Genomic DNA, 27,008 nt, shown 5'->3' on the forward strand with positions numbered 1-27,008 from the left:
TCTACAGAGAAACCTAAAAGTTTGCTAATTTTTTTTCTTCGTAACTCCATGAAACCTGGTACAGAATATTCGAAATAGAAACTGCTATTGAAGGGGAAATTCAATACGGATGATAAGATCTTGGAAGGAAAATCTACGCAAGGCATTTTTGGACATATAAGTTTGAATTTTTGGTCAGGGCACCAGTAGTTGACTTGACTCACTTGTAATTGGAGCCTTTAGAACAACGCCAAGTCGGGCACTAAACGTATTTTTGCAAATATTATCTACTTCGTTGTTTTATAAGCAACTGACAGCGAAGTCAGCTCTTAGACTGAGGGAATCCCCCTTATCAGTCACCTGCAATATGGACCATTCTAAGATACCTAATAATTTTTCCTTCAACCGACTACCATAGATTTTCGAAATCCTATAAAATTCAAACTAAATTCGATCCCCAATATTGCCTTCCCTTCAAGACAAGAGTGGGAAAGGTAAGAGGTAGACAGGGACGCAAGATTAGCATCTATACGAATGGGTCCAAACTAGATAATCGAGCGGTAGGTGGTGTCTTTTCAGCAAATTTAGATACTCAAGTCGCCTTCCGTTTACCAGACCACTGCATTGTCTTTCACAGCTATTAATTTTTACATGCAATTTGTTTGGCGACAATCTTGCAACTATGCGAGACCGTTTCCGTGAATTGTGAACAATCAGCTGATAATTCAGAGCGTTTATTTTTTTGTTTAAATAAAAAGGAAAAGGTAAGTAAATTCAATGCACTAAATTATATTCTTATTTTATTAATATGCATAACTCAATTGATTATTTAATAAAAAAAAACGTTTACGTACAAATGGAACATTACGATGGTCAGAAGGGCAAATAAAAAGACCTACTCAAATGCGGCATTTAAAAACGGAGTTTTTATCTGCGTTCAAGTGGAAACGCCTACTTGAAAGTGGCGATCCTCCCAGTGTCACAGAGTACATAAAAAGAAGGCCTGTACGTGATATTTGGACATCGCATAAGTGTTCAGCCATAGAATTGAGTTCAGAGATGGATCCCGACACAAGTTTTTTGAGTTCGTTAGTCAGTCCGTTCGTTATACTACCGTCTGCAAATGAGGTTGTCCGTCCGCTAGTTTACATCAGACACAAGCACATCTGCACCAAAAACAACTCTCAAAGAACTCACAGCAGTTCTGATCCCATTTCCTTACTCAAACTCAAAACTGAAAAGCTTAAATAGACAAAATATGATAACTTGTTTAATTTTTTCCAATTTGACTCTTTCTAAATGAGTTTCTTTTAGTTATAGTAACTGAGTGAAATGGTCCACCATTAAATAATTTATGTTACTTTTTTTAAAAATACTAGAGAACCCGTCCACGCTTCACTGTGGCTGATACATAGATAATATTAGTTAATGAGATATAGCATTTTTGTGAAGCAACTTGTCTAGTTTACAAAAAAATGGACCACAAACCGTTTCGTGTGTTAATAAAGCATTGCTTTTTGGGGAGAAAATACTGTTGAATTCTGGCTCTGGGAAATCCACCGTTGAAAAGATATTTGCTGAGCTGGAAACAGGCGAAATGAGCACCAAGGACAATGATGCTCTAAAGAGGCGAAACCTTTGTGCAAAGTGGGTGCCTCGCAAGTTCATAATTCAACAAAAGTAACGAATAACTGATTCTGAGGAGTTTTTGAGTGCTCTTTAATCGTAATAAAACCGAACTTTTGCGTCGGTGTTTGACAATGGAAACATAGCTCCATCATTTCCCACTGAAGTCTAATCGACACTCATTCTAGTGAACCAGTTCTCAGGAGTGGAAAGACGAAAAAATCGGCTGGAAAGTTATGGCATCAGTCTTTTAGGATGCACGTGGTACAATACATACTTATCGACTGATTACTGAGCCAGTTATAATCTATTTCACTGCGTATTTGGTTGCAGTTCTTTTCAACTATTCCAAATATTTAGCAATTGTATTATTTTTGAGGAAGAATCTGTCCTTACACTGGTTCTAATCTACCTCCCCACCAATTTTCAGCCAAATCGGTTCAGCCGTTCTTGAGTTATAAATGGTGTAACTAACACAACTTTCTTTTATATATATAGATGTAAAGAAATTGATTATTAAAAATAAAAAAGCAACTGATTTTTAAATTAAAATATTATTAATTGTTTGCATTCATCAATAGTTCAAAGATTGTTGGTCGTCTTATCTCCCTTTCATTGGAACGAGCACTTGATAAAGACTCATCAATATCGTGCTCCGATTCATCAGATTGGTAATCGAAGTAATCATCGCATTAAGGGGTATTCTGGTCTAGAAATTTAAAAAATTCGAAAATTTTTTTATATTTTCAAAGTTTAACTATTCAAGAATATGTGTACCAGAGGATTTTCAAAATTCAAATTATTTTCGGAGATATATGTAGGCATTTTTCTGACCCGACATCCAAACTGGTTCGGCCTTAGACCTAGACTGCAAAAAACTTTACGCGAAACTTTAAACGCGTTTTTCTCAAAACTGTCTTTTTCGGAACGATACCCACGATTTCTCAGGTTCTACTGGACCTATTTACTTGAAATTTTTATAGAGTCTTCTTTATAGGTTTGTCTATGGTTGGAACTAGCCCCATCCCCAAATTTTTATTTTTATTATTTTTAAAAACTTCGAAATAGTCAGAAAAAGTTATCCAAAAAAACTTCGTTTTTCAGGCAGTCGCCATTTTGTGAAAAAACTTTGTTGGTACTTTTCCGTAGTTCCGGCCATTGCAACATTATTCTAGATTAGTAATCTTTTTTTTGTTTTTTGGTTTCAGATAAATAGGAGGGTTGAAATCATGGGTATGGTCACGTGGAAATTTTTAGAGACCCCCCACTTCGTCAGCTATAAAAATGGATAGTAAAAATATTAATTGCTTTTTTTTACGACACTTTAAAAATTACCTGAAATTCATGCTTCTAGACCAGAATACCCCCTTAATGTCTTATGCCATTTGCATTTTTGTTTTGGAGCCTTAAGCTTTTTAAACTACCAAATTTTTCGTTCAGCATTCCAAAACAGTGTTAATTTTGAGTTCTATATCGACTGAACACTTTGTTAAACAAATTCCTTTCACTGGGGTTAAATTTCTAGAATTTTCTCTAAATGGCGTTATAACAGTATTAGATAATTTATATGCACTGTCGCCTGCGATCCATTCACCTTCTCCCAAAAATGTATCTGCAAGTGTCTTATTTGCAATCTATGATCGAACACGGCTTGTGCCTTAACGGAGTAGATGTGCTTTCGTGAAAAGTACGCTTCCGGACTTTGTAAAGGTTTTCCTGCCAATGGTTTTCGGTACCATCCACGTATCCTACGCAGTTAGGTATCTAATTCACTCCAAGTCTCAGAAACGAGATTGTTGCGTTCTTCCGTATTTGGCCAAAGTAAATACTGGTCCTTATGTTTTAATAACGCATTGAAGATGCGTTCGGTTAAATTCTAAAATTATAAACATAAATAAATACGTTAATGCATATTGCGGAAAACTGACGAATTCTAACCTGAATGATACCACCATTACTGATTCCAAATAAGCCTGCAACCTTTGACAGAGTACCTCCTTCACCTTTAGAGCCTAAGCGATACAACACAATTGCTAGTTGGGTTTCCACGATCGAGTTTGGTTGAAGAGATCGTCTCCCTTTATTAGACCCAAAATAGCATCGAACGATTTCCAAGTGACACGTGTGATCTTCTTGAATGTACCTGCATTCTTCACCTAAAGCCAATACATGCATCATTTCATCTTCTTCATTTTTACCCTCTTCTGAAAAGCAAAAAATTTTGTCGTTTAAGATAAGTATAAACAAATTAATTAGAATACATACCATTGTCTTCGCGAAAGAATTCAATAAGCACTAAGTAATTTGATGCTGCTAATTCTAATAACTTTAAAAGTCTTGGCTTCTCACTAATTCTCGGCATTTTTTATTCGTTACAAATGAAAAACAGCTGAGTTTCAGCAATATTGCCACAGAGCGCCAATTTAATTTATGTTGCTATTTTTCCTTACAAATATTATTAGAGCTAAGCAGATTAAAACACAAAGCACAAAACATCAAATGTACAGTATCGGACAAAACATTTTCAACTTAAAAATGATAACGAAAATACTCGAAATCGATTGCACAGAAAATAATTGACGGAGACTTACCATTTTAATTTTAAGGTAAACAAAGCAAATTTAATAACATTTTTCAGTTTATTTGTTTAATATATATAAAAAAACGATATAACATACATACATATATGTATATTCCATAAGACAAAACAATTGCAACTCAAAGAAAACGGTTCACTATTTTTCATAAAATAATAGAAAAACTTAGTATTTTGTAGCAAACACATTACTCGCAATAACTGCTTTGCATCGCAGGGGCATTGAAGCTATAAGGTTATCCACTATGGTTTGGGGTATATTTCTCCGTGCCTCCAGGGCCTTTTGTAAAAACTGATCAGTATTTGGCACATTACTGCGATTAATTCTTTTTTTTTTACGATTTCCTATAAATCTTATATGGGATTAAGGCCTGGCGACTGTGGAGGCCACTCTATTACATTCACTTTATTCCTCTGTAACCACGATTTTAGGACCTATGCCATGTGCTTCGGGTCGTTGTCCTGGTAGAAGACCCACTTAAGTGGCATTTCCCAATCAGCATATGGCAACATTACATTATGGAATGTCTCTGAAAACGTACCGATCCATGCTACTATTAATACGATCAAGCGGCCCCAAACCAGAAGCGGAAAAGCATTCCCAGACCATAACATAGCAACTATGTTTGACTGTTTTTAGACAATAAAAATTTTTAAGACGCTTGTTTCATAGGCGTTGAACGAAACTCACGCCATCACTTCCTACCAAATTAAATTTGGACTCATCACTAAAAAGAACAGTTTTCCACTTGCTTATTGGCCATTGTAGATGATTTTTAGCGAACACAATCGTTTTCGTTTGCCAATAAGCGGTTTCTTCGCTGGTCGGTAACTGTGTCAATCAGCGTTACTTGAGCTATGAGCGACCGTTTTTGAGTAGATTGGTAACGCAAGCTCCTTTACCAATTGCGGAGCGCTTTAAAATTGAAATTTTTTTTTAAATCTCTAACAATTGAGATGACAGTTTTTTCTTCATTTTTTCTTGGTCGGCGTCCACGATGCACTACTTCGACAGTTTTATTCCTAATAGAGTTCGGAAGACTTGTGAATTTTGTACTTTATAGAAATTCCTTTTTGAGAAGTTCCGTTATTATAATCATCAATAACACGTGCTCCGAGTGCTTCACCGAATTTATTTAGAGCCATTACTTTTTTTGTAAAAAAATTTCAAATAAAAACGTGTTTTCGCAAAAATTCAGAACAGAAATTATGCTCAGTAAATGTTCTAATTAATTCAAACTCAATACCGTTACAAAAAGAAATGAACAAAGGAGAAAAAAACGAACAAAACAGAGTTGCAATTGTTTTGTCGCGGCGGATTGACGTACATTTGAAATTGTTTTCAAATATAACCGGTAAAATAAAAAAGAATCGCGATAAACATTGCAAAATATGTAACTTCAATGCTATAAATTTAGAAACAAGAAACAAAAAGCAATTCTAAGGAACATTGGCATTGTAAGACCAAAAAAATCTAGAACTTCGCTCTAGTTGAAAATGTTTTGTCCGATACTGTATATGTGTGTGTACACATATGTATATGTACACCAGGGAATCTATTGTGCTATCACAATGATACAAACATAAATATGACTATAGACAAACAATGAAACATGCGTGAATGTGGCTACAAAACTTTTAAAAATATGAATGAAGCAAAAACAGCAACAACATACGTATCATTCTTCCGCACAAGCGTCGCTGCACACAAATTAATTCTCGCCACGATGGCAAAAATATAAAATCAAGTTCTTCTGAATTCAGAAAGAAATGCCGCAACAACGTCGACAGATGAACAAAAATCACAAAACTATGAAAAATTCTTATTTTACCATTTTTTCCCATGAAAAAAAAAAAATTAAAAATAACAAAATTAAAAATGTATCAAGCTTCGAACCTGGGCACTCAAGCGATTAAGTTCTCTGACTGCGATAGCGGTTCGATTTTGTGTATTTCGATTGGAATAGCAGTGCACAATAAACTTGTCAAATTTTTTAATAGTACATACACTACCTGCCAACACAATAGCAAATAGCAGAAAAGTAGCAGCTCTCTTCTAATATTATATATGCGTTACGCTATTTTTTGTCATAGCGGTTTGAACTTTTGAGCGATACGTTCCTATAATTTTTAATAATGGCAGGAAATCTAACAAAGAAAAGAAGTGAAGTGTGGCAGATGTTTGAAGTGTTTGATGGAATATACGCAACATGTAATATATGCAAACCAAAAATTTCATATAAAACATTTTTCACAAATTTAAAGAAACACGCTCAGAATAGGCATCCTAACAGTTTTTAATATTTAATAATCATATTTTTAATATAAAGTAATCAACTTTTGCTTCACTAATAGAAACAAGCAATGCATACTACAACTGCTACTGATTGGATTTATAAAGGGATCGTAAGTCAAACCCTCTTCTAGCACGGAAACTCCAATATATGTGACCTGGTCTATGGAAAGGGGGCTTAGGTGTCAAAAAATCAATTTTCGCTTTTTAGTTGATTCGGATGGAAGATGAAATGTTTTTTCACGTGATAGAATCCAAAAAGTCATAACTTGTTTGAAAGTTCCCTAAAAATGTAGGGAAAGAAGAGTAAAAATACGAAAAAATATGATTTCATCACTGAGTGAAGAAATGTATTTTCGATAAATGGAAGACTTCGTCTCGCTGGATGGCAGTTTCACTATCCGAAAATCCTTAAATTTTGGGAGTCGTCCGGGCAGTGGATGAGCCATTAAATCGGCTATAGACTCGATGAATTAAACAGCTTTTTCGATGTCAGCCGGTTGAATGAATGACAAAAAGGAAAAACGAACGACAACAGGTACTCTGTAGAAGGTAAATGTAATTTTATGCCTCATAACTTCTGTATCCTGTCTCTGTCCATATTTCTTCCACCCAGCAAGCTTTGCGTATACGCTTTCTAGCTTTTCATTACTCATAATTCCAGCTTCGATGTGACTTAGTATCACTAAATCAAGTTCATTTTTCGACATCTCTAAACAATTGTTCCGCGTACTCTCGATCATTTCCCGTGGTATCAGTGTATGACATTTATTATTACAACAATCTTTTGACAAAAATTTTGTTACCAGCTCCACCTCCTTTACTTCAACAACAGACTGGTCAATCTTAACAAAAGTTTGTTCGGTATCATCTTCTGCCTGAGATACACATACTTCGTCTTCATCATAATTGCTCTCTTCATTGTTTTCATTATCCTTTTCATGGAAATATTGTCCGTATACGGCACTGAACTCCTCATCAACACTCATGTTTCATTTCATACGAAATGCGAAGACGATAATCAACAGAAACACTTACACAAATGTGATAACAGAACATCCGGAAAGAGAGACGAATGAAAACAAGACAACAGCAGCTGTGCTGTATTAGAGTAAACGTCACTTCTTCAGTGTTACTTTTTTAAATGTTCCACACTAGCAACTCACACGATGAACTATAATAATATTCCGACCAAAAACAACACTTACTGGACGTCCTTGAAGCCTATGGAAAGGAGAACAATTAATGAGATAACGAGACACTGACGAAACGGGTTGTTTATTTTTAACAGCTGTTTCCCAGAAAACTAGTTTTCGCACGTTAGCCCCCTTTTCGTAGACCAGGTCACATATATTGATAATGAGCCCGGAATTTCGAGACAAATTGTAACGGTGGCAGAGGGAAGAGTTGAAAGTAAGTTGGAGGCCGTTAAAAGTTTAAAAATTACCAATAGTCGCTCTAATTTTAGCTACAACTTGTTTAAGGCAAACAACAATAACGGCGGGGTTTGAAAGGCAATCCATGACGCACTACCTATACTTTTGATAAAGGACATTATAGAAGATGATGGATACTGCTCAGCCCAGGTTACCAATTGCCTAGTCAGCATGCAGTATCTTATGGGAATTTTGTCCAATGACTGAATCGCAGACATTACTGAGGAATGGAGGATCACTAGTAAAATTTTGCTAGCGGTCTCTGACAACGCCTCCAACATTAGAACTGCGATACAGAAAAGTTTAAAATGACGGCATCATGGATGTTTTTCACCATACGCTCAATCTGATAGTAAAAAAATGCGTTAAGTAACTAGCAAGTCTGTATAACATTGGAAGAAGTGAAACAAATCCCGATTTTATGAAAACGGTTACATCTGCGTTGCTAAGAGGTTTAACCGAACAACGTGCAAACACTGAAAATATCAATACGCTGACAATGGCTACGTTTTTGGATCCGAAAACATTTAAAACATTTATCTTTTCTAAGTCTACAGTAGCAGTTATTGTAAAAAAACGCCTTACTGCCGAGATGAGTCGAGAAATGCAAAATTAGCAAAATGACCAGCTTACAGCCGCTGTAACTTCTGTATCGAAACTCTCAATATGGATTAAATTAAGTACAAATATAACAAACATAGTTAAAAGTACTAGTACTTCGCGCGCTTTTATAGAAGTTCAGAGGTATTTGGAAGATGAAGTCATCCGCCATTCGTTGCAATGGTGGTAAACAAATAGTTATAAGTACCCGTATCTGTCACCAATTGCGCGTGAAAAATTAGGATCAGTGCCTTGTGAAAGGTCATTTTCTACGTCTGGAATGATAATAAGTGAAAGGCGAGCGCCTTAATAATATAAGTTTAGTCGTTTTTAGAAACAATCAGAAGTTTCAGCTACTTATGGAATAATTTAATTTAATTTAACTAAGTTTTGAATTTTATTTATTGTTAAAATCGAATTTGAAAGCTTGTGTGATGAATTTAAAAAATAAGTTTAGAATACAAATTGAAATTCTTGTCATGGTTGCAATATGCAAAAATATTTAATGTAAGTATTTAATAACATTTAGTAATATTAAATGTAATACCATAATAAATACATATATAATGAGTTTTAATAAAAATGCAGTTACTTTTACTGTTTTATATTTAATTATTTTTCATTAAGATGCTATTTATTTCTGTTAACCGCAAAGCATTTAGTTCAAACATCATTTAATTTAAAATAAAATTGAAATTAATTTATTTAAGAAAAATTATGGTGGCCGAGCCACACCAACTTTAGCGAAAATGTCGAGTTTTTGGACCCGTTTGAACGAACTGTGTGAAACAAAAGCGAACTTGCCGCTAATAACGGCAAAAAGTCATCGTTTGAACGTCGACTTAGTTGCGATCATTGTATGATTCTACAAAGGTTGCGATCGCAAAAGCAATATAAAATCAAAGTGACACGGATAAAATGATACGAAACTCTTTTATTGGCAGTAATTTTTCTCTCAAACACGTTCACTGATTAGCAGAGATAAAGAGATGCCCAACCCTCCTGTCCTTAGAAATGAGAGAGCCGCTCATCTACCCAACTTTGACTGTTGACTGGATCTGATAGGTTTTGACGTTTCGCAACTGAAAGAAAAGACACGTCCCGCGAAAATAATATTAAAATCAGTGTAAAATGGTAAATGATAAGTGCAATATAGTCAAATTTGTGCAGTGAATATACTCGTATCACTGAAAATAAAAGGATTACGCAGCAAATATAAGCGTAAGTAGTCTTAAAGTGATTTGCATACACATATAATTAATATAAAACAAAATTTAATTTGCTGCAAAAATGCCGAAAACAACGATGTAGAAGAAATCCAGCGAGGGAAATACGATTTTTAAATTTCCAAACGAGGGAACAGATCTCGAACGGTAAGTAATTTAAACGGAATATAAGATGTGCAAAAAGTGAAATTTTATGTTTTTATATATTATTTTTCTTTTAATTACATTCATGAAGCTGATGAAACACCTAACAATATTTTTGTTTGTGAGCGAAATTTTTCAATAAAAATTCCCCTTGAGAAGCGATTGCGTTCGATATACATATGTATGTAAATCTAAAAGTTGAGCCTACATTTGACGTCCCAAATTCTAATTTAGAAGAAACAATTTAATTGGGTTTTGAAGATGTTACTTCCCAAGTTGAAGAAGATGTCTCAAATGTACACAGTGCAACGAGGCGGCTTTTTTCCAATTATTGGAGGGGAAAGTGATGTTGGAATTTTAGAGCCTTTTCCATTTTTTGCAGAGGATGTAACCTTTAATTTTGATAAGGCTGCACAAACAGGTAGGGGTTGGACAGCAGGTACAGCGAGGAAGAAGAAAATGAAGGTTAAATTCGCGTCTCAAGTATTGAGTAATACGGTCGTTTCCTATATAGCTCGAGAGCCCTAAGCTCGATTGGTAGCAACTTTAAAGTGTTTGTAGGTTTCCCTGAACAGTTAGAGTTTTTAGTTGCTGCTAAAATTTTTTGGTCGTAGATGATTCAGAAAACAACACAATCAATAATTTTAGTTTTCTAAAGGGGTGAATGTTAAATAAAAACACTTTAAGACGATTGTGGCGATTTCAGGTTTTCCGTACCTGAAAACGAGACGACTATGTCAGTGCAGTTTAGAACAGTTTTTTGGGCAGATTCGAAGCAGAGGAAATCGTGGGGCTTACGTTATGTACACATCGTAACAAAAGGAAACTGTGGGCTGCCGTAGTCGAAGTTTTGGGGTAAACCAAAACAAAATATCTGTTTGCCTGTGATCGTCACTTTTCTTTAAAAATGAAGTAAGAAAAAAAGCTAAGGCTTGATGCTATTCCGGACACACATTTGCCAAATGCACCGGAACCCAGTTGCGATCACAAAACCCCCTATCATATTTCATTGTCCATGCTTCCTGTAAAGGGGATGTAGCCAAAAGATATATTTTTGAGGCCATTACCCAACTACAAAACATATGTCTTAATCCATGCCACTTTGTTTGTGATCAGGGTTATAACTTCCTTAATTTAGTTAGGGTCTTAGACGTTTGCGAAGAGCGCCCATACTTCAATTTAAATGACAAAGAAGTATTCTTTTTAAATGATTGTCCCCACCTTTTAAAAAATTAATAAATACCAGAAATTGTCCCAAAAATTGTAAAAATAAAGTAAGTTTGAAATCCTTTCTGATAAGTTGGTCCGATATAGTGCACTTCTTTAACAAAGACTCTCAAAACCACATTCATTGTGCACCTAAACTTTCAGATGCTCATATTTCGCCTAATAATTTTTAAAAGCTGAGTGTCAAACTTGCTGGTCAAGTTTTTAGTGACACAGTCGCTTCCGGAATGTTATCCATTTATAGTTTCGTTCACTTGACTTGTCCTCCGTCCAGTTTTTATAATACGGCGGAGTATATTTTATTTATTAGCAAATTATTCGATATATTTAATAGCAGTAATTTTGAAGCTATTTTGCATAGCAAGAAAGTTTTTTCGGCGACACCCGAACAGTTACAATTTTTAGACGGGGTTCTTAAACTTTTAAAGACGATTAGGGTTAACGATAACACCGGGCTGACATAACTTCGTCTTTCAAATACCTTAAGGGTTGGAACCTTAATATAAATTGTTTAAAACGATTCGCTCAGGTTTTCAAAATCTGCAGACGAGGCGGCTATGTCAAAACAATCTTGAAATATATTTTGCACAAGTAAGAAGGGGCGGTGGTAGATGTGTAAGGATAACACCTCACATTTTCTGCAATTTATTTAAAAAATCATGGTAGTTGTGTTACGCCGACAACTCACAATGAAAGCTTTTCCCCTAACATTTCCAATGAAATAAGAGAAAGTGCGTGTAATGACCGTTTAATGCAGGACTCATCGTGGCAATATTTCCAAGGACTTCCACGATCTGAACATTTGTTGGCTAAGATCAGACAGCAACTTTGAGGTAGATGACGTTGAGGTAGAGTTTTTTTAAAGACAATGCATTTGCATATTTTAGTGGCTTTTTATATTAAAAAATATTCAGAACACATACTTGCTCTCAAACCTTACCATTAGGAGATGAGTTTTGAGTTAAATACCTTTTTACGCAGGAAAGGCAAATTGAAATGTGTAATTTGTTTAAGTCGCCTCATGGATTTTTGTGTTACTTGAAAGAAATACAAACAATTTTTGTTTGGGAATTTGATTGCACTTATCACAGGATAGGCGTAGGGCAGTTATTATTCGATATGATGAAACATGTCAGCCCTTATCGTTGTTGTAGTAATAGCGACATAATGCTAATCTAACATGGTATATAAGGATTTGGATGTTTTTCGCCACTAAATTTTTCAATAGCAACCTGAGTGTACCTCATTTTAAGGCAAACATATTATAGGGGGATTCTCTTGCTCTTGCACGATGCACGTATTACACGAATCTTAGAATTTTCCAATTGGTGCAACGACACAACAACAAAACACACACAGAAAAATATTTGCAATGGCTGTAAAATAGGTCAGACCAAAACCGAGTTTATTTTCGTGCAAAGACACGTAAAAAAATAATTGCAACCCTGTGTCAGCTGTCATTTTACATAAAGACATATTTCACCGAGGAAGGTAAGTTTTAAATACATTTTATAATTTCTATTTAAATCCTAAAGAATTTTTACAGTTTTTGATAAGAATGAATACTGAAGGGGCGTTTATAAGTTTTTTTTTATCTAATTCGGTTTTCTATCTTTTCAGGCTTCAAATGCGCAATTGGTTTAGAAACGATTTTTACAAAAATCACAGTTGAATGCCTCAAGGAATCTGGGCAGTGGAAGGTCCGGCATTGAAGGCGCAATACCGTAAAGCCGATAATTGGTTTGAAGCTGAATATAGAACCATAGAAGTTTAGTATAATATTGATATTTTAAATTTATTGTAGATAAATAATTTTTTAATAATTTCTCTAGTCCCTCACAAGAAGTAGAATTGTTGTACTTGCTATGCCACCAAATGCCGCACGCTTTATGTACGTTTTGAATAGTCCATTTGTTGCGAATGTGATCGAAATGGCGTGATAAAAGTGGTCAGGAATGGATAAGCAGAATCTCCTGCTAGCCATTGAGAAGAAGAAAAAAGTGAATCTTCCTGAATAGAGAGAGAACTTGTACGAAACATGCGAGCGTCTTGTACGCTACGAAAGTGTCTCGTTACTACATACCGAATCCTTCACCTTTAATCGCATACAACTTGTGCCTTTATGGAATGGATTCGGCTTTTTGAAAAATAAGCTGAGTGCTTAACAACTGGTGCTTCTGCAGGTTTCAATTGATTAATTCAGTACCATCAATATACCCTATGCAATGCGGCATCTCCTTGTATGTTGTTTTAACGATATCTTGTCTTTCATTCGTATCAGGCCAAGTGATATATCTAGATTTCACCAGCGTTTCACCATCTCCTAATCTAAACAGTGTAGCTACTTACCGAATCGCCGCATTTTCACCCGATGAACCCAAACGATATAAGGTTATAGCTAGCTTTAGATCTACCGAAATTACCTAACGGATTGAGCGTTGTTAAATTGTGCACTAACCTTGAACAAGGACAATATCAACATATCAACGTAAATTGATCTCTTGAGGCTCGTAGCATTTGTTGGAAACGTCTTTCGTCAAAATGTTCAAGAACATTAGATCTCCATTCCAAACACTTGGGGACATTTTGATAATTTCCGCAATGGTCCGATAAGATAACTGTAAGATTTTCATCCTATTCATCCCTAGTTTTCTAATAGCCATCGTCGTCTAAAAAGCTCATGTGTTTGATTTTTAAAGCATAAAAAGTGAAATAAGCAATTACAATTACAATACCATCTATATGTCGACTGACGCGTTAGATTCTGCTATCTTTATCGATTGTTCAGTGAGAATTTCGTGACACTTCATCTACTGGAAGTGAAGCTACTGTGTTTGAAGTGTCAGTGTGCGTTTGAAGTGTCGATGCGAAAATGAGCTTCGAACAAAGAGTCAACATTAAATTTTGTTTCAAAATTGGTAAAACTTTTACCGAAACGTTTTAATTGATGAAACGAGTTTATGGCGATGATTGTCTATCCTGTAGAAGAGTGCACGAGTGGTTTCAACCTTCCAAAGTGGTCGTGAGAACATAAATGACGATCAACATATGGGCAAATCAAAATTCGTGATCACCGGAAATTCCATCGAAGCTGTGCGAACATTTATCAAAAATCAGCCGAAATCATCATTGAAACTCATGCAAATGGAATTGAACATCTCCAAAACATCGGTTTATCGCATTTTGACCGAACATTTGGGCTTACGAGAGGTGTGTGCACGGTTTGTTCTGCACAAATTGACTAACGACCAAAAATTGCTTAGAATCCAACATTCGAAGGACATCATTAAAGAGGTCAAAAAGGACAAAAACTTCCTTTACTATGTTGTGACTGGTGACGAAACGTGGTGTTTCCAATATGGTCCCGAAACGAAACGGCAGAGTGCTGAATGGAAGGCAGTGGACGAGCCGAAACCTAAAAAATCGCGCACAGAGAAGTTAAAAGTGAAGACAATGCTGATTTGTTTTTATGATTCCAAGGCCATTGTCGCCAAAGAATTTGTTCCACCCCGCCAAAACGTTAATGCGGTATTCTACCTTAGAGTTTTGAAGCGTTTGGTGCGCCGTATTTGACGTGTTCGGCCCGAATATCGCGAAGATGAAAGTTGGCGTTTGTGATCGATTATTTGACCAAAAATGGCATTTTAACCCTTAACCACTCTTCGTATTCACCTGATATGGCACCGTGCGACTTCTTCCTTTTCGGAAAAAATGCATTTGTTCATGAAAGAACAGCATTATGCAGACATAGAGGCCATTTAAAAGGCTTGCACCGGCATACTGGCGGCCATACCGGTCAACGAGCTAAAACACTCGTTCGACATGCTTATGGACCGTGCAAAAAGTATTGAAGCAGAAGGAAACTATCTATATATATAAAAATAAGTCCGTATATGTACGTCGCCGAACTAATCATAAACGCGTAGTGCGATTTCAACCAAACTTATACACTACGTAGGCAGTGGCCCATATATGGTTTATATGAAGTTTGGTTGAAATCCGATAACACATGTGTGTGCGGTGCGTATGTGAAGTGAGTGTGTTTTTGTTGCAGGCATTTTTTGTACCGCATACAGCATTCATTAGTATTGAATACATTTTGGTCGTTTGTGTATTGGAGAGCATTGCACGGAGTGATGCAAATAGCAATTTGTTATCATTTCCCTTTTCTCTTTGGACGTCATTGGTGATTGATCTTATCATAATCGATTTTTGACAATATTAATTTCTTCGCATTTTTTGGTGAGTATTTTGATAAAAATAAATTAATTTTCGTTCTAATCATCGTTTTAATTTGAATATTTTGTTAAAAAAAATTAAAAAAAAACAATGATTAATGAGATAAAAATCGCCTGTTTTGCTAAACAAGTGTTCTGATTGTTACAAGTGCATCATATGATTTTGTGACATAATCTCAAATTTGATATTTTGTAAAAAAATTAAAAAATTTAGTGATTTTGTTTTGTTTAATATACGATTAGTCAGCTAAAAATTACTTGAATTTTTGGTCAATTTTTAATTGAATTTTGTCACATTTTCAGCATATTTTCGTGTCTTTATTATTTCGATTTTTTGGCCAATTTTTAATTGAATTTTGACACATTTTCAGCATATTTTTTAACAATTTTCGTGTATTTTCGTGACTTTTTGGTGGTTTTCGAGTCCAGAATTTGCTGGATTTCATCAACTTATTACTGAAGTTCTTTATTATCTTTAGTTTAGTTTCTTCTAAAAATGCCACGAAGAGCAAGAGCTTCATGAACATAATGATTTGATTAATACTTTTCGGACAGCACTTGATCAGATGCCGTCTGATGATCATAAAATCGTGATTCGTGCTGATAGAAGACCAATCGGAGAACACGAACGAAGATTTAATGCACCTATAAATAATGAAGTTGTTGTGGTGATTGTCGGCGATGTGTTTCAATCACGTGACATTGTATTGCGTAGAAGAAATAATCAATTACAACGTTTATGTGAAACACATCGCTCTTATGTTGCCCTACAGTACCCAATTTTGTTTTGCCGGGGTGAAGATGGATACTCTATTAATTTAAAAATGGTAGATCCCGCAAACCTACGTGAGTGTTTGTTGTGTTTATTATACTCTTCCAATTTTGTTTAACAAGAATTAGTATGAAATGATTTAAATTTCCATTTGTTTTTTTTTCTCTTCAGAACGTGAAGTCAATAAAAATGTCAGCGCTATGAACTATTATGCACATAGGATTATGATACGACAAAATCAGGAAAATCATATTTTGAAATGTCGGAGACTCTTTCATCAATATGTCGTAGACATGTATGCAAAGATAGAAACAGAGCGTTTGAACTTTATTCGATTCAATCAACGGAAGTTGCGATCAGAAGAGAATATACATCTACATAATGATGGAAATGTTGACAAGGTTGGACAAGTTGTTATTTTACCAGCAAGCACAGGCAGTCCAAGGCATATGCATGAATATGCACAAGATGCCATTTGCTATGTTCGTTTGTATGTTCGACCAGATTTGTTTATTACATTTACATGTAATCCACAATGGGACGAAACCAAGCAATATTTATATGAAGGGCAATCTTCTACAGACCGTCACGACATAACTGCACGAGTATTTAGACAGAAGCTGAAATCATTGATGGATTTTATTATTAAACATCAGGTTTTCGGCGAAGTATTCGGTGGAATGGCAAAAGAGAGGATTACCACATGCCCATATTTTGGTATGGTTAGTCAACAAAATAACAAGCGATCAAATAGATGGCATCATCTCAGCAGAAATTCCTGATCAGGAAATCGATCCAGGTTTATTTGATGTTGTTACAAAAAGTATGATTCATGGACCATGTGGTGTTCTAAATATTAATTCGCCATGTATGAAAGATGGGAAATGCACGAAGCGGTATCCCAGAGATTTGATTTCTGAGACAATTAATGGAAATGATGGTTACCCATTGAATCGCCGACGCTCAACAGATGCTAATGGCAAATCAATCAATCTACGAGTGAATAATCAAGATATTACAGTTGATAATAGGTGGGCTGTCGCCTATTCGCCAATACTATCAAAAGCATTCAAAGCTCATATCAATGTAGAATATTGCAATTCTGTTAAATCGATTAAATATATCTGTAAGTATGTAAATAAAGGCAGCGACATGGCTGTGTTTGGTGTTGCAGAGAACCGAAATGATGAAATAACACAATACAAGACTTGCGTAGTAATGATCAACAGATATTTGGTGGCGCTTTGATTCTGTTGGCTGGTGATTTTCGTCAGACATTGCCTGTGATTCCCCGTTCAACACCAGCAGATGAATTAAAAGCATGTTTAAAGTCATCTTATTTATGGAGACATGTACAAATACTCAATTTAACATCAAATGTGCGAGTACAAACTCCAAACGATCCATCGGCCGACACATTTTCAAGGCAACTGTTGGCAATAGGCAATGGTCAACTTGCTGTTGATCGTGAAACTGGCTTAATCGCTTTACCAGATAATTTTTGTAATATTGCACCGATAAAAGAAGAATTAGTGTCAAGTGTTTTTCCAAATATTGCAGAAAATTATCGCAATCATAATTGGTTAGCTGAAAGAGCTAAAAATAAAGACGTTTGTCAAATGAATGCAGACATTTTAACCCATGTTCCTGGCGAGGTTGTAACATACCAATCAGTTGACACGGTTACGAATCAAGATGACGCTGTTAATTATCCGACAGAATTTTTGAATTCATTGGATTTACCCGGATTTCCACCTCATCGTTTACAATTGAAAGTGGGTGCTCCCATTATTATGCTTCGTAATATAAATCAACCACGATTATGCAATGGGACAAGATTAGCGGTTAAGGTCATGAACAATTTGATCGAAGCAACAATTTTAAGGGGAAAGTTTAAAAGTGAAGATGTATTGATTCCACGAATTCCAATGATAATAGGGAACAAAACCAACTTTATTAAAGACAAGTGTGTTTCTTTTCTTATTTTGTTTTGCCGTGCGAAGCAGGCACCGGGACCACTAGTTTTAAATAAAATAAATTGAAAAAAACATTTTTTTTAATTCATGTTTACTTGGGACCTTGTGTTAGAAGCGACTTCTTCTATTATAAAATTAACAAGTTTTTGTTTCTCAGAAGTGTGTGGCATTTAAAAAAAAAATCGTAAAAATTTCGTTATTTGTTTTGTTTTCTTTTTATTTATTCATTCACAATACTTACATATATAATAGTCATTCACAATAGCTTTACACTATAGTCATTCACAATAAATTGACCGAATCAGCTGTTCATATATCATTAGATTCTGCAATGTGTGCTCTCGTGGTCGTGCATATTTCGGTATAGGATGTTTGCTAGAGCAAGAGCATCCCCCTTATGTGTTTCGCATATGAAGGATTTTTTTTTAAATAGCTTGATTGATGCATAGATATAATATTATCGAGATAATTTAAAATCCTAATTTTTCTTTGGCTTCTTGTTTCTTCTCCTTAATTGTGTTTTGTTATTTAAAACTGGGTTGTGGCAAACTTTGATATTGTAGTGAATATATATACATATGTACTATATATGTAAATATTATTTTAAGTTATAGCAATTTATTATATATTTGTGTTATCTTGTATGAATTGTTTTGGTTTCTCATGTTTATATATAGTATATAGGGTAGTCGAAAAAGTCTTTTCGTATTTTGTCTATAGATCATACCAAACACAAGTAGTGTTGGAAAGGCGAGATCTTAAGTTTCATTTAACCAAAAAAACATTAATTCGGGGAAGTTACAACTGTTCATAAATGAATGAAAATAATGAAGAAATTCGCTATATTTTGAAATTTTCGTAAAAAAAATTACAGATACGATGCTGTATTAGTTCGTGTAGCACAACAATGGTTCGCTCGTTTCCGTTCTCGAAATTTCGATTCACACTGGTAAGAGTTTTGCACTGATCGAATAAAATATTTAGCAGAAAAAATGGCAAAAAGTGGTCGACCAATAAGTTGAAGTTTGATTTGAAATACGAAAAGACTTTTTCGACTACTATTTGTTGACTACGTACATATTTTATTTATTTTGTTCTTATATAAGTATGTATATATTTTATGTTGTTTAAGGGGGAACCGGGCACCCAAAAATAATATCGGTTTGCACACCTCAGTGGTAGTGGGGAAATTGCAAAATACCCAAAAGTTATTTATAAAATGGCCAATCTGATATATTTCAGCAGTGACATCATTGGCAAATGTTATAAAAAATGTGAGTTCTGACAGCTCGAGAGAGACGAATCAAAGAGTGTGATAAGTGATTTAAAAATAGCAATCACTGGAAGCACAGATTTATAGAAAAATTGTTCATCACTTATTACCGGGCGAGAATATCACTTCGGTATTGAACTAGGAAATGTACTTGAAAAGTGCTGTGAAACTGTTGCCGAGCAATAACCAATATTTGAAGACGGATATACCTCTAAATGGGTGAGTAAATATGTACTTGAATATAGTAATTACATTGTACGTACTTATTTCTTTAAATTTCTAGTATCTTAAGTACGGGGCGTAAAAGTCTCAAAGGCCTTTTGGGGCTCGCTCGGTTTGCTAAACGTTATCCAATTTTGGGTGCCATAGTTGGTGGGCTACTCGCGCTTATTGGAATAATAATGTGTCTAAGAAAGGTGAGCAAATTTAATTCAACTGGCTTTGGGCTTTCAAGTTTATTATCGGTTTTTTTTCTGCAATTAATTTAATTAATAATGAAATTTGGTTCAACGCATTTTCATAATGTTTTTGGCATTTTTGATGACTCAAAGATCCATCGCAGAAATATGATTGGGTTTTTTGTTTCCCTAAGCGAAATATTAAATTGCTCTTCCTGTGCATCAAAATCCTCAGAGCCTAAATGAATGACCCCGTCATTTGCGTCCGCCTGCTACCTATTTCAGAAGACACCAAATTATTTTATGCAGTAATACCTACTATGGGTGCGTACCAATTACTAGCGGGGACTGCCCCTTGACTTAAACGTCATTTGTTCCTCATGCGGAACGAGAAATGACGCTGGCAAGCGAATATCTCTATTTATGGCGTATATGTGACCTCTGAAAAGTTTTAATATATTTAACTTAAAAATATGCAAACAAAATGGTTAGTATAAAACAAAAAAAAAATTTGGTTAGTTTTTTTTTTAATTATAAAATTATGAGAAAACACAAAATAAAAAATGGTGCAAAAAAGAACACATGAAAAGTGTTAAATTGATGCATGAAGTGGGTCAACCTTTTGCGGTATCACGTAGAACGTTGCCGAAATTTCATCAATTTAAATCGAAATTTCGAAATTTCCAGAACGGAAGCGAGCGAACCAATGTTGTGGCACACAAACTGATGCATCATCATCTCCGTAAACTTCACAAATTTCACACACACACAATGTGATTGGTAGCACTGGAGATATTTAGCGTTAAAATCCTTTATTACTCCAATGGTATCCAATGACTCTTGTATGAAATACAATAACACTGAAACTTTTACTGAAAACTTTTACTTTGAAAAAAAACGTTTTTTATTTATATACATACATATATAAAATGTGTTAGTGTGTGGTAGCGTTAGAAGTTGCTAGAATAATAACTGTTCAGTGGCATGAGAATCGTAACTTCAATTCATCTTAACAGCTGTAATTGTGCTGTGGTGGAATTTGTAGCAGACGGAGTTGCCACAGGTATACGACTGCAACGACATCTATTGGCAAAATACGAAAAGACTACCATACAATAATTGCTTAATGAATTATATTGATAACAACGGTCAACAAAAAAAGATTTTTTTGGGGTTTCTGTTCTCATGCTTGAATTCTGATTCTAGACATTGAAAAACACTTAAATATTAATCTTTAGTTCTTTATGTTTGCTTTGGGCTGATCTACATCGATAAGTAAAGTTTTCTAATTGTAACCTATACATAGAGAAATTGTAGAAAAAATTAAAAATCAGTCATTTCTGCTTGAAAATCGAATAATTGTTCTAATTTCTACGAAAGCAAACTTTAACTGGAAAAATTTTTTTTCCTTATTTTTGTCATAGGAGAAACTAAAATTTAACATGTAGATGTCAGACCCAAAAATCGTGTTGACCGGTATAATTAAACACATTCGTAACAAAATGTTTGACGCCATATATTCTATAACCTAATTAAAACTAATATGATTTTCATTACACTTGAAAAACTTCTTAACTAAAATTATATTCCGTAGGCTATCCCAAAAAAAAAACATAAATAAATAAAGCCAGTTCCCTTGGGTAGTTTGTATTGTTGGAAATTGGCTGCCTGTGAAGAGAGATTTCTCATGTTTATAATGCAGACTTGTATTTAATGTATAGGTATATGAATGTATACAAATATGATATATACAGGTATAACAATTCAGCCAAATGCCACAAAAAATATCTAACACATATTCCGAAATTAATTCATACCTCGCCAATTCTCGTTCCGATGGGAATTTGTAAAACGATTCAGTTCCCGCGCATCTATGTACACAAGATTTCGACAATCTTTTGTAGACACCAAGTAATCAAAATCCTCTATGCAGTGAATGTCACTTAAAATCGTACAGAAACGGTGGACTTACAATTTGTTTATTAATTTCAAACCCGAAGTAGTTTTCTACACATAATATCATTACAATCAATAATTTTGGAAATTTCTTTGTGTTTTGTTTAATTTTGGCAACACTGTAAAATGCTTGCAAACATGGCGTCATTTAAAATCGTACAGCTGATTCCATATTTGAAACAGATTTCGGGGAAACCCACAATTTTTAGAATTGAATGTGTACCGATATTGCCTTTTGAGTTATTTACAGTAACAGTTTGAAGCGTTCAAACTTTTCAGCAATAAAATTTAGTAAAAGGAAGCAAACACCTCCCAAAGAATATGGATTGGTACAACATCATCATAAAAGAGGAGAAAGTTATGCAGAAATCGCAGAACTATTGAACAAACCTAGCAGCACCAATCAGTATATCATTAAAAGGCATAATGAAAATACCTACCAGCATTTTATGACTTTTTGTGATGTGTACGATTTTGAGTGACACTCACTGTACATTTATAATATGTATTCATACATCTTACTTTGTCAATCTTTCTTTATAGACGAGTTAACAACAGCGCGCCAATCGTGTTTCCTTTTAGCAATTTGGCGCCAACTCGAGATACCAAGTGCGGCCCTGTCCGTTAGGTATACTTCCGTATGACCATTTCTACAAAGAATCTGATGCACGCTTCTTATCAGCTCTTCGCGCCGTATTTGAATAGCTCGGCTGGCAATTGAGCGGCCTCCGTCGCTTTGTTGTTTTTCAGACGGGTAATTGCTATTCGAAATTCTTCACAGTCGGGCAATGCAACGCCCGCTCCATCGTTATCGATTGGGGAATCGGGTTAACCATCTGCTGGTGTTATGCATTCACTGTCATTTATCAGTGTTCTCTCCATAATTTTAGTATGTTCTGGGCATCCGCTACTAGATCACCTTTGGGCGTTCTACAAGAGTATACTACGGTCTTGAAACCTTCGGTTCGTCGCCGCATTTTTTGAGCATTACCCTGTCGGCCAGCCTCTCTCCTAGTTTTGTCTGCAAATGCGTCTCGCTTCTGTTGTTCAACTCTGGTTATCTATGTATGTTATTCCGCAAGTGTTGTCGATTGTAATGTTGCGAATGCAGTCAGTTTTCTCTCCGCTCTCTGCACTCCTCATCGTACCAGTGTTCTTTTGCCTTTTGCGAAAACCAATGGTTTCGTTTGCAACTGTACGTAAGGAGCTTCAAATACCGTCCCACACCTCCTGTATACTGAGTTGCACGAACCTTCCTTGTATTTTTTGACGTGGGTTTTTTGCTGCACAGAGGCGGGTGCGAATTTTGGCTGCAATAAGATAGTGGGTCTGAGTCAACGTTTGGACCTCGGAGCGTACGCACGTCTAAAATACCGGAGACGTATCTTCTGTCTATCACAACATGATCGATTTGGTTGGTGGCTTTCCGATCCGGAGACAGGCAAGTAGCTTGATGACTATAAGTACTGCTAGTCAAGAAATACACAATACCCAATGAGAAACATAGATATGTGCTCTTGGGATCTACCATGAGTAAACATTGTGAAATAAATGGTATATACCTGTAGATAGTTTTTATGGTGAAATATTTATTAAATTTGTAAATTTATGATTAACCTTCATATAACATAATACTTGAAATATTTTGAAACTCTTCTCTATATCTAATATTGTTATTATTCCTTTGTGACAACTCGTGATTTTAGTTATATATGTAGACAATGTTAAAAACAAAAACAAGAACAATAAAACCATATTTTTTCTTTAAACTTTACAGGTGCATTGCTGCGACGAACCCGAGAAAGAACAAACGAATGCCGTGGTTCAGCAAGGTGCAACGTATCCGAGACAATATGCGGACTGCGATGATTCCGAGAAAGAACAAACGAATGCCGTGGTTCAGCAAGGTGCAACGTATCCAAGACAATATGCGGACTGCGATGAACCCGAGAAAGAACAAACGAATGCCGTGGTTCAGCAAGATGCGAACCCAGAAGCGCAAAATCTTAACACCGAAAGCAACTAAAGTGAGAATAGTAATAAAATATATTTATATATGTATTTGTACATATCGTCACCTGAAATGCAAAATAACGTAAAAACATTTTCGGAATTTTACAGTGGCATGAATAAAAAACGAAATAAAATAGAACGTGAGTGAAAAAAATTTTAATATTGGTTAAAACTGGTTTATATCTGAGGGTAGAACCTGAAAATGTTGAACATATGTATGTAATATTACGAATGCAATTTGAAGTAGTGAAGCGTAATCGATAAGACACTCAATTTCGAATTTTTTGATGATACGTTATTTTTCATTTTAGGTGACGATATATATTATGTACATATATTTTTAAAGCAATAGTTTCGAAACGAACGGCTTTATCATCACACAGAAAAAGTGCGCTGGGTTTAACTGCAAGTAATGAATTCATGCACAAAAACAAAAAGAGACAGTGTTGCATTTGAAGACTATTTAATTTAGTTTCTTTTCTAAAAAGTTAGAAATGTTAAATTGTTTGCAACTCTTACTGTTTTTTCTTTTTTATAGTTATTAATTTTAATTTTTTTAATCTTTAAATTAAATTTTTTTTGTATTTTTTTATTTTATTTATATGTTCTAATTTTTTAAATTTTTTAACGTCCATTTGTATTTTTTATTAATTTATTGTTTTTAATCTTTTAATTTTATATTTGTTTAAAAAAATTTTTTTGATTGTTTTATTTTCCATTTGTTTTTTATAAATTTATTTTTATACTCTTGTAACCAGTTGCTACAGAGTATTATAGTTTTGTTCACCTAATGGTTGTACGTATCACCCATTACTATACGAGATAGATATAGGGTTATATGTATACAAGTATATACATAAATGATCAGGATGACGAGAAAAGCTGAAATCCGGTTGAATGTCTGTCTTTCCGTCCGTGTAAGCTGTAACTTGAGTAAGAATTGATATATCTTGATGAAACCTGGTATGTGGGTTCCTTAGTAAAAAACAAAAATTCCGAGTTGGGTGTAATCGGACTACTGCCACACCCACAAATCGCCATTAACCGAAAACATACTAAGTAACTAAGCACAAAATTAAGATATAAAATTGTAATTTGGCATAGGGTATCGCAGTGGCAAGGGACACCAACGAGTGAAAAATTTTGGAAAAGTAGGCGTGTCACCGCTCTCTAACAAGTTTAATGTACATATCTCCTAAACCACTAAAGCTACAACAACCAAATTTGGTGAGTCCAAATCTTATATGAACTTCTATCGACAGTGTGAAAATAGTTTAAATGGGAATATAACCCTGCTTACTCCCCATATAATAGTACTGTTAAAAACTTCTAAATACGCGATAAATCAATAAGCAAATATGTCAGAGACATTAAATTTTACCATCAAATGGTTTGATAGAGCTTTACGAGAGCCGGTGTGAAAATTTGACTTTTTGGTGAAATCCGATATCTCGGGTCCCGACTGACCAATTTCGACCGAATTTGGTAAGTGGCATTCTTCTTACCGTCTTATGTCACATTTTGAAATTCGGACAACAACCACGCCTACTTGATTCGTTTAGTTTCCAGTGCATAAATCAAGAGCAACTAATATAACGGGGTAAAACTTTGCACGAATAATCTCTTTGATGTGTGCCACCTTATGACCAAAAATTGTTGAAATCCAATAAAAAACTGTTCAACCCCTTAGTTACCGAATATTTAGACCACGGTACCTACATACATATAGTTGACTTTCGATCGAAAATGTGAAATTAAGGGATAATCTTTCACTTATATAACTAGAATCAGGATTTTCGAAAATCCGGCTGACTTCTCTCAACATTATTGGTTTCATACCTTAAACTATTTCCCTGTCTTTGATTCTTGCAAGTTACAAGAGTATAAAATGTTCGGTTGCACCTGGACTTATCTCTTCCTGACTTGTTTTATTGTTAATTTTTATTTTCTTTTTAATTTTCTTGCTATTTTTAATTTTTTTAACAGTTTTGTTGTCTATTTGTTTTTAATTTTTATTTTTTCTCGAAAGAGGGGTCTCTTATCCGGGGCTGTTTTGTGCATTTCATTGGGGGTGTGTTTTTTTTTGGCGGATCCCAAACGCAGCACACAACCCCGGGAGGATGCTTGGTCTAAGACGAGAGATCGTGAGCTGCTTGAGCCATAGGTAAAAGAATCGTGTCTGGCCATTCCTTAGTGTATGGCGGTCAGAGAACCTCACTTGTGTGAACGGCTCTTCCTCTATACATGCCTCCATCCTCCACACCCCATATCTTAGTACTAAGAAAATACACAGGCTATTGTGATTTTATAAGAAATTTCGCTTAGTAGGAAAGCTTCTGGTCTCAAACAAGTCGATAATAAAAAGGCGAATCGAAGTCGGCTTATGAAATACTTGAGATTATGTGAAACTGCTTAAGCGCATTCGAAGTCATTATTGATTAACAACAACTCTTTTTTGTCTCATTTAAATATTTATTTCTTCCAGCTGGGTTTCTTCAAATGATTGACATAAGGAAGAAATGGCGAAGAATTTGAATGAACAGCTTTAAAAGGCGCGCAAGTTACATACAAGTATATGAATATCCTGCAACATAAACACTTGTTCACAATATAATTTTACGATCAATAAATTTTTATAAAATTGTCAGCATTTAAACAACCAACTGGTTTTCTTATTAATTTTTCGGGAATATTTTTGTTTTCGTGAGAGTATTATATTCCCCAGATCTAAAATATATGTCGGATGTTTTGCATAAATGTTTACGGTATGTATGTACGAGGTGTGTTCAAAAAGTATCGCGAATTTTGAATTTTCGCGGGTTACGTATATTCGAATTTCGAATTTTTTGTGGCGTTATGTTGGTACTCATGTCTCTCACTTATGCCGACAAGCTCGGCCATTTTGAATGTTCATTTAATTGTTGACAGCTGCTTTGCTTGCACGTGTTTTGGATTGTCTTTGATTTTTACCTATTTAAAAAAATGGATCAAAGAACCTGTATCAAATTTTGTGTGAAAAACGAAATTAAGTGCGCGGATGCATTCCGAATGTTGACTGTGGCATACGGAGAAGCTATCTTGGACCGAAGCAGCGTTTATCGGTGGTACAAAATGTTCTCAGAAGGCCGAGAAGATGTGAACGACGAAGAGCGTGCCGTACGCCCGAGCACTTCAACAACAGACGAAAAAATTAATGAAGTGGAGAAAATGGTATTGGCCAATCGTCGAATCACCGTTAGAAAAGTTGCTGAGGAC

The 27,008-nt window shown here is 35.0% G+C and overlaps 2 protein-coding genes across 2 annotated transcripts; one reads left to right on the forward strand and one right to left on the reverse strand.

Moving 5' to 3' along the window:
• Positions 1–2,937: 2,937 nt before the first annotated feature.
• Positions 2,938–4,000, reverse strand: LOC120772333. The gene is made up of 3 exons (XM_040100876.1): positions 3,871–4,000; positions 3,544–3,809; positions 2,938–3,481 (listed from the first exon to the last, which is right to left on the reverse strand). The coding sequence occupies exons 1-3, from the start codon at positions 3,965–3,967 to the stop codon at positions 3,362–3,364; spliced, it is 483 nt and encodes a 160-aa protein (XP_039956810.1). The 5' UTR covers positions 3,968–4,000; the 3' UTR covers positions 2,938–3,361.
• A 15,293-nt stretch (positions 4,001–19,293) lies between these two features.
• LOC120772334 lies at positions 19,294–26,416 on the forward strand. The gene is made up of 4 exons (XM_040100878.1): positions 19,294–19,605; positions 19,670–19,802; positions 23,518–23,767; positions 26,239–26,416. The coding sequence occupies exons 1-3, from the start codon at positions 19,532–19,534 to the stop codon at positions 23,764–23,766; spliced, it is 456 nt and encodes a 151-aa protein (XP_039956812.1). The 5' UTR covers positions 19,294–19,531; the 3' UTR covers position 23,767; positions 26,239–26,416.
• Positions 26,417–27,008: the final 592 nt, after the last annotated feature.

The sequence above is a fragment of the Bactrocera tryoni genome, chromosome 3 (genome assembly GCF_016617805.1).
Source record: "Bactrocera tryoni isolate S06 chromosome 3, CSIRO_BtryS06_freeze2, whole genome shotgun sequence".
In the NCBI taxonomy this organism is placed as follows: domain Eukaryota; kingdom Metazoa; phylum Arthropoda; class Insecta; order Diptera; family Tephritidae; genus Bactrocera; species Bactrocera tryoni.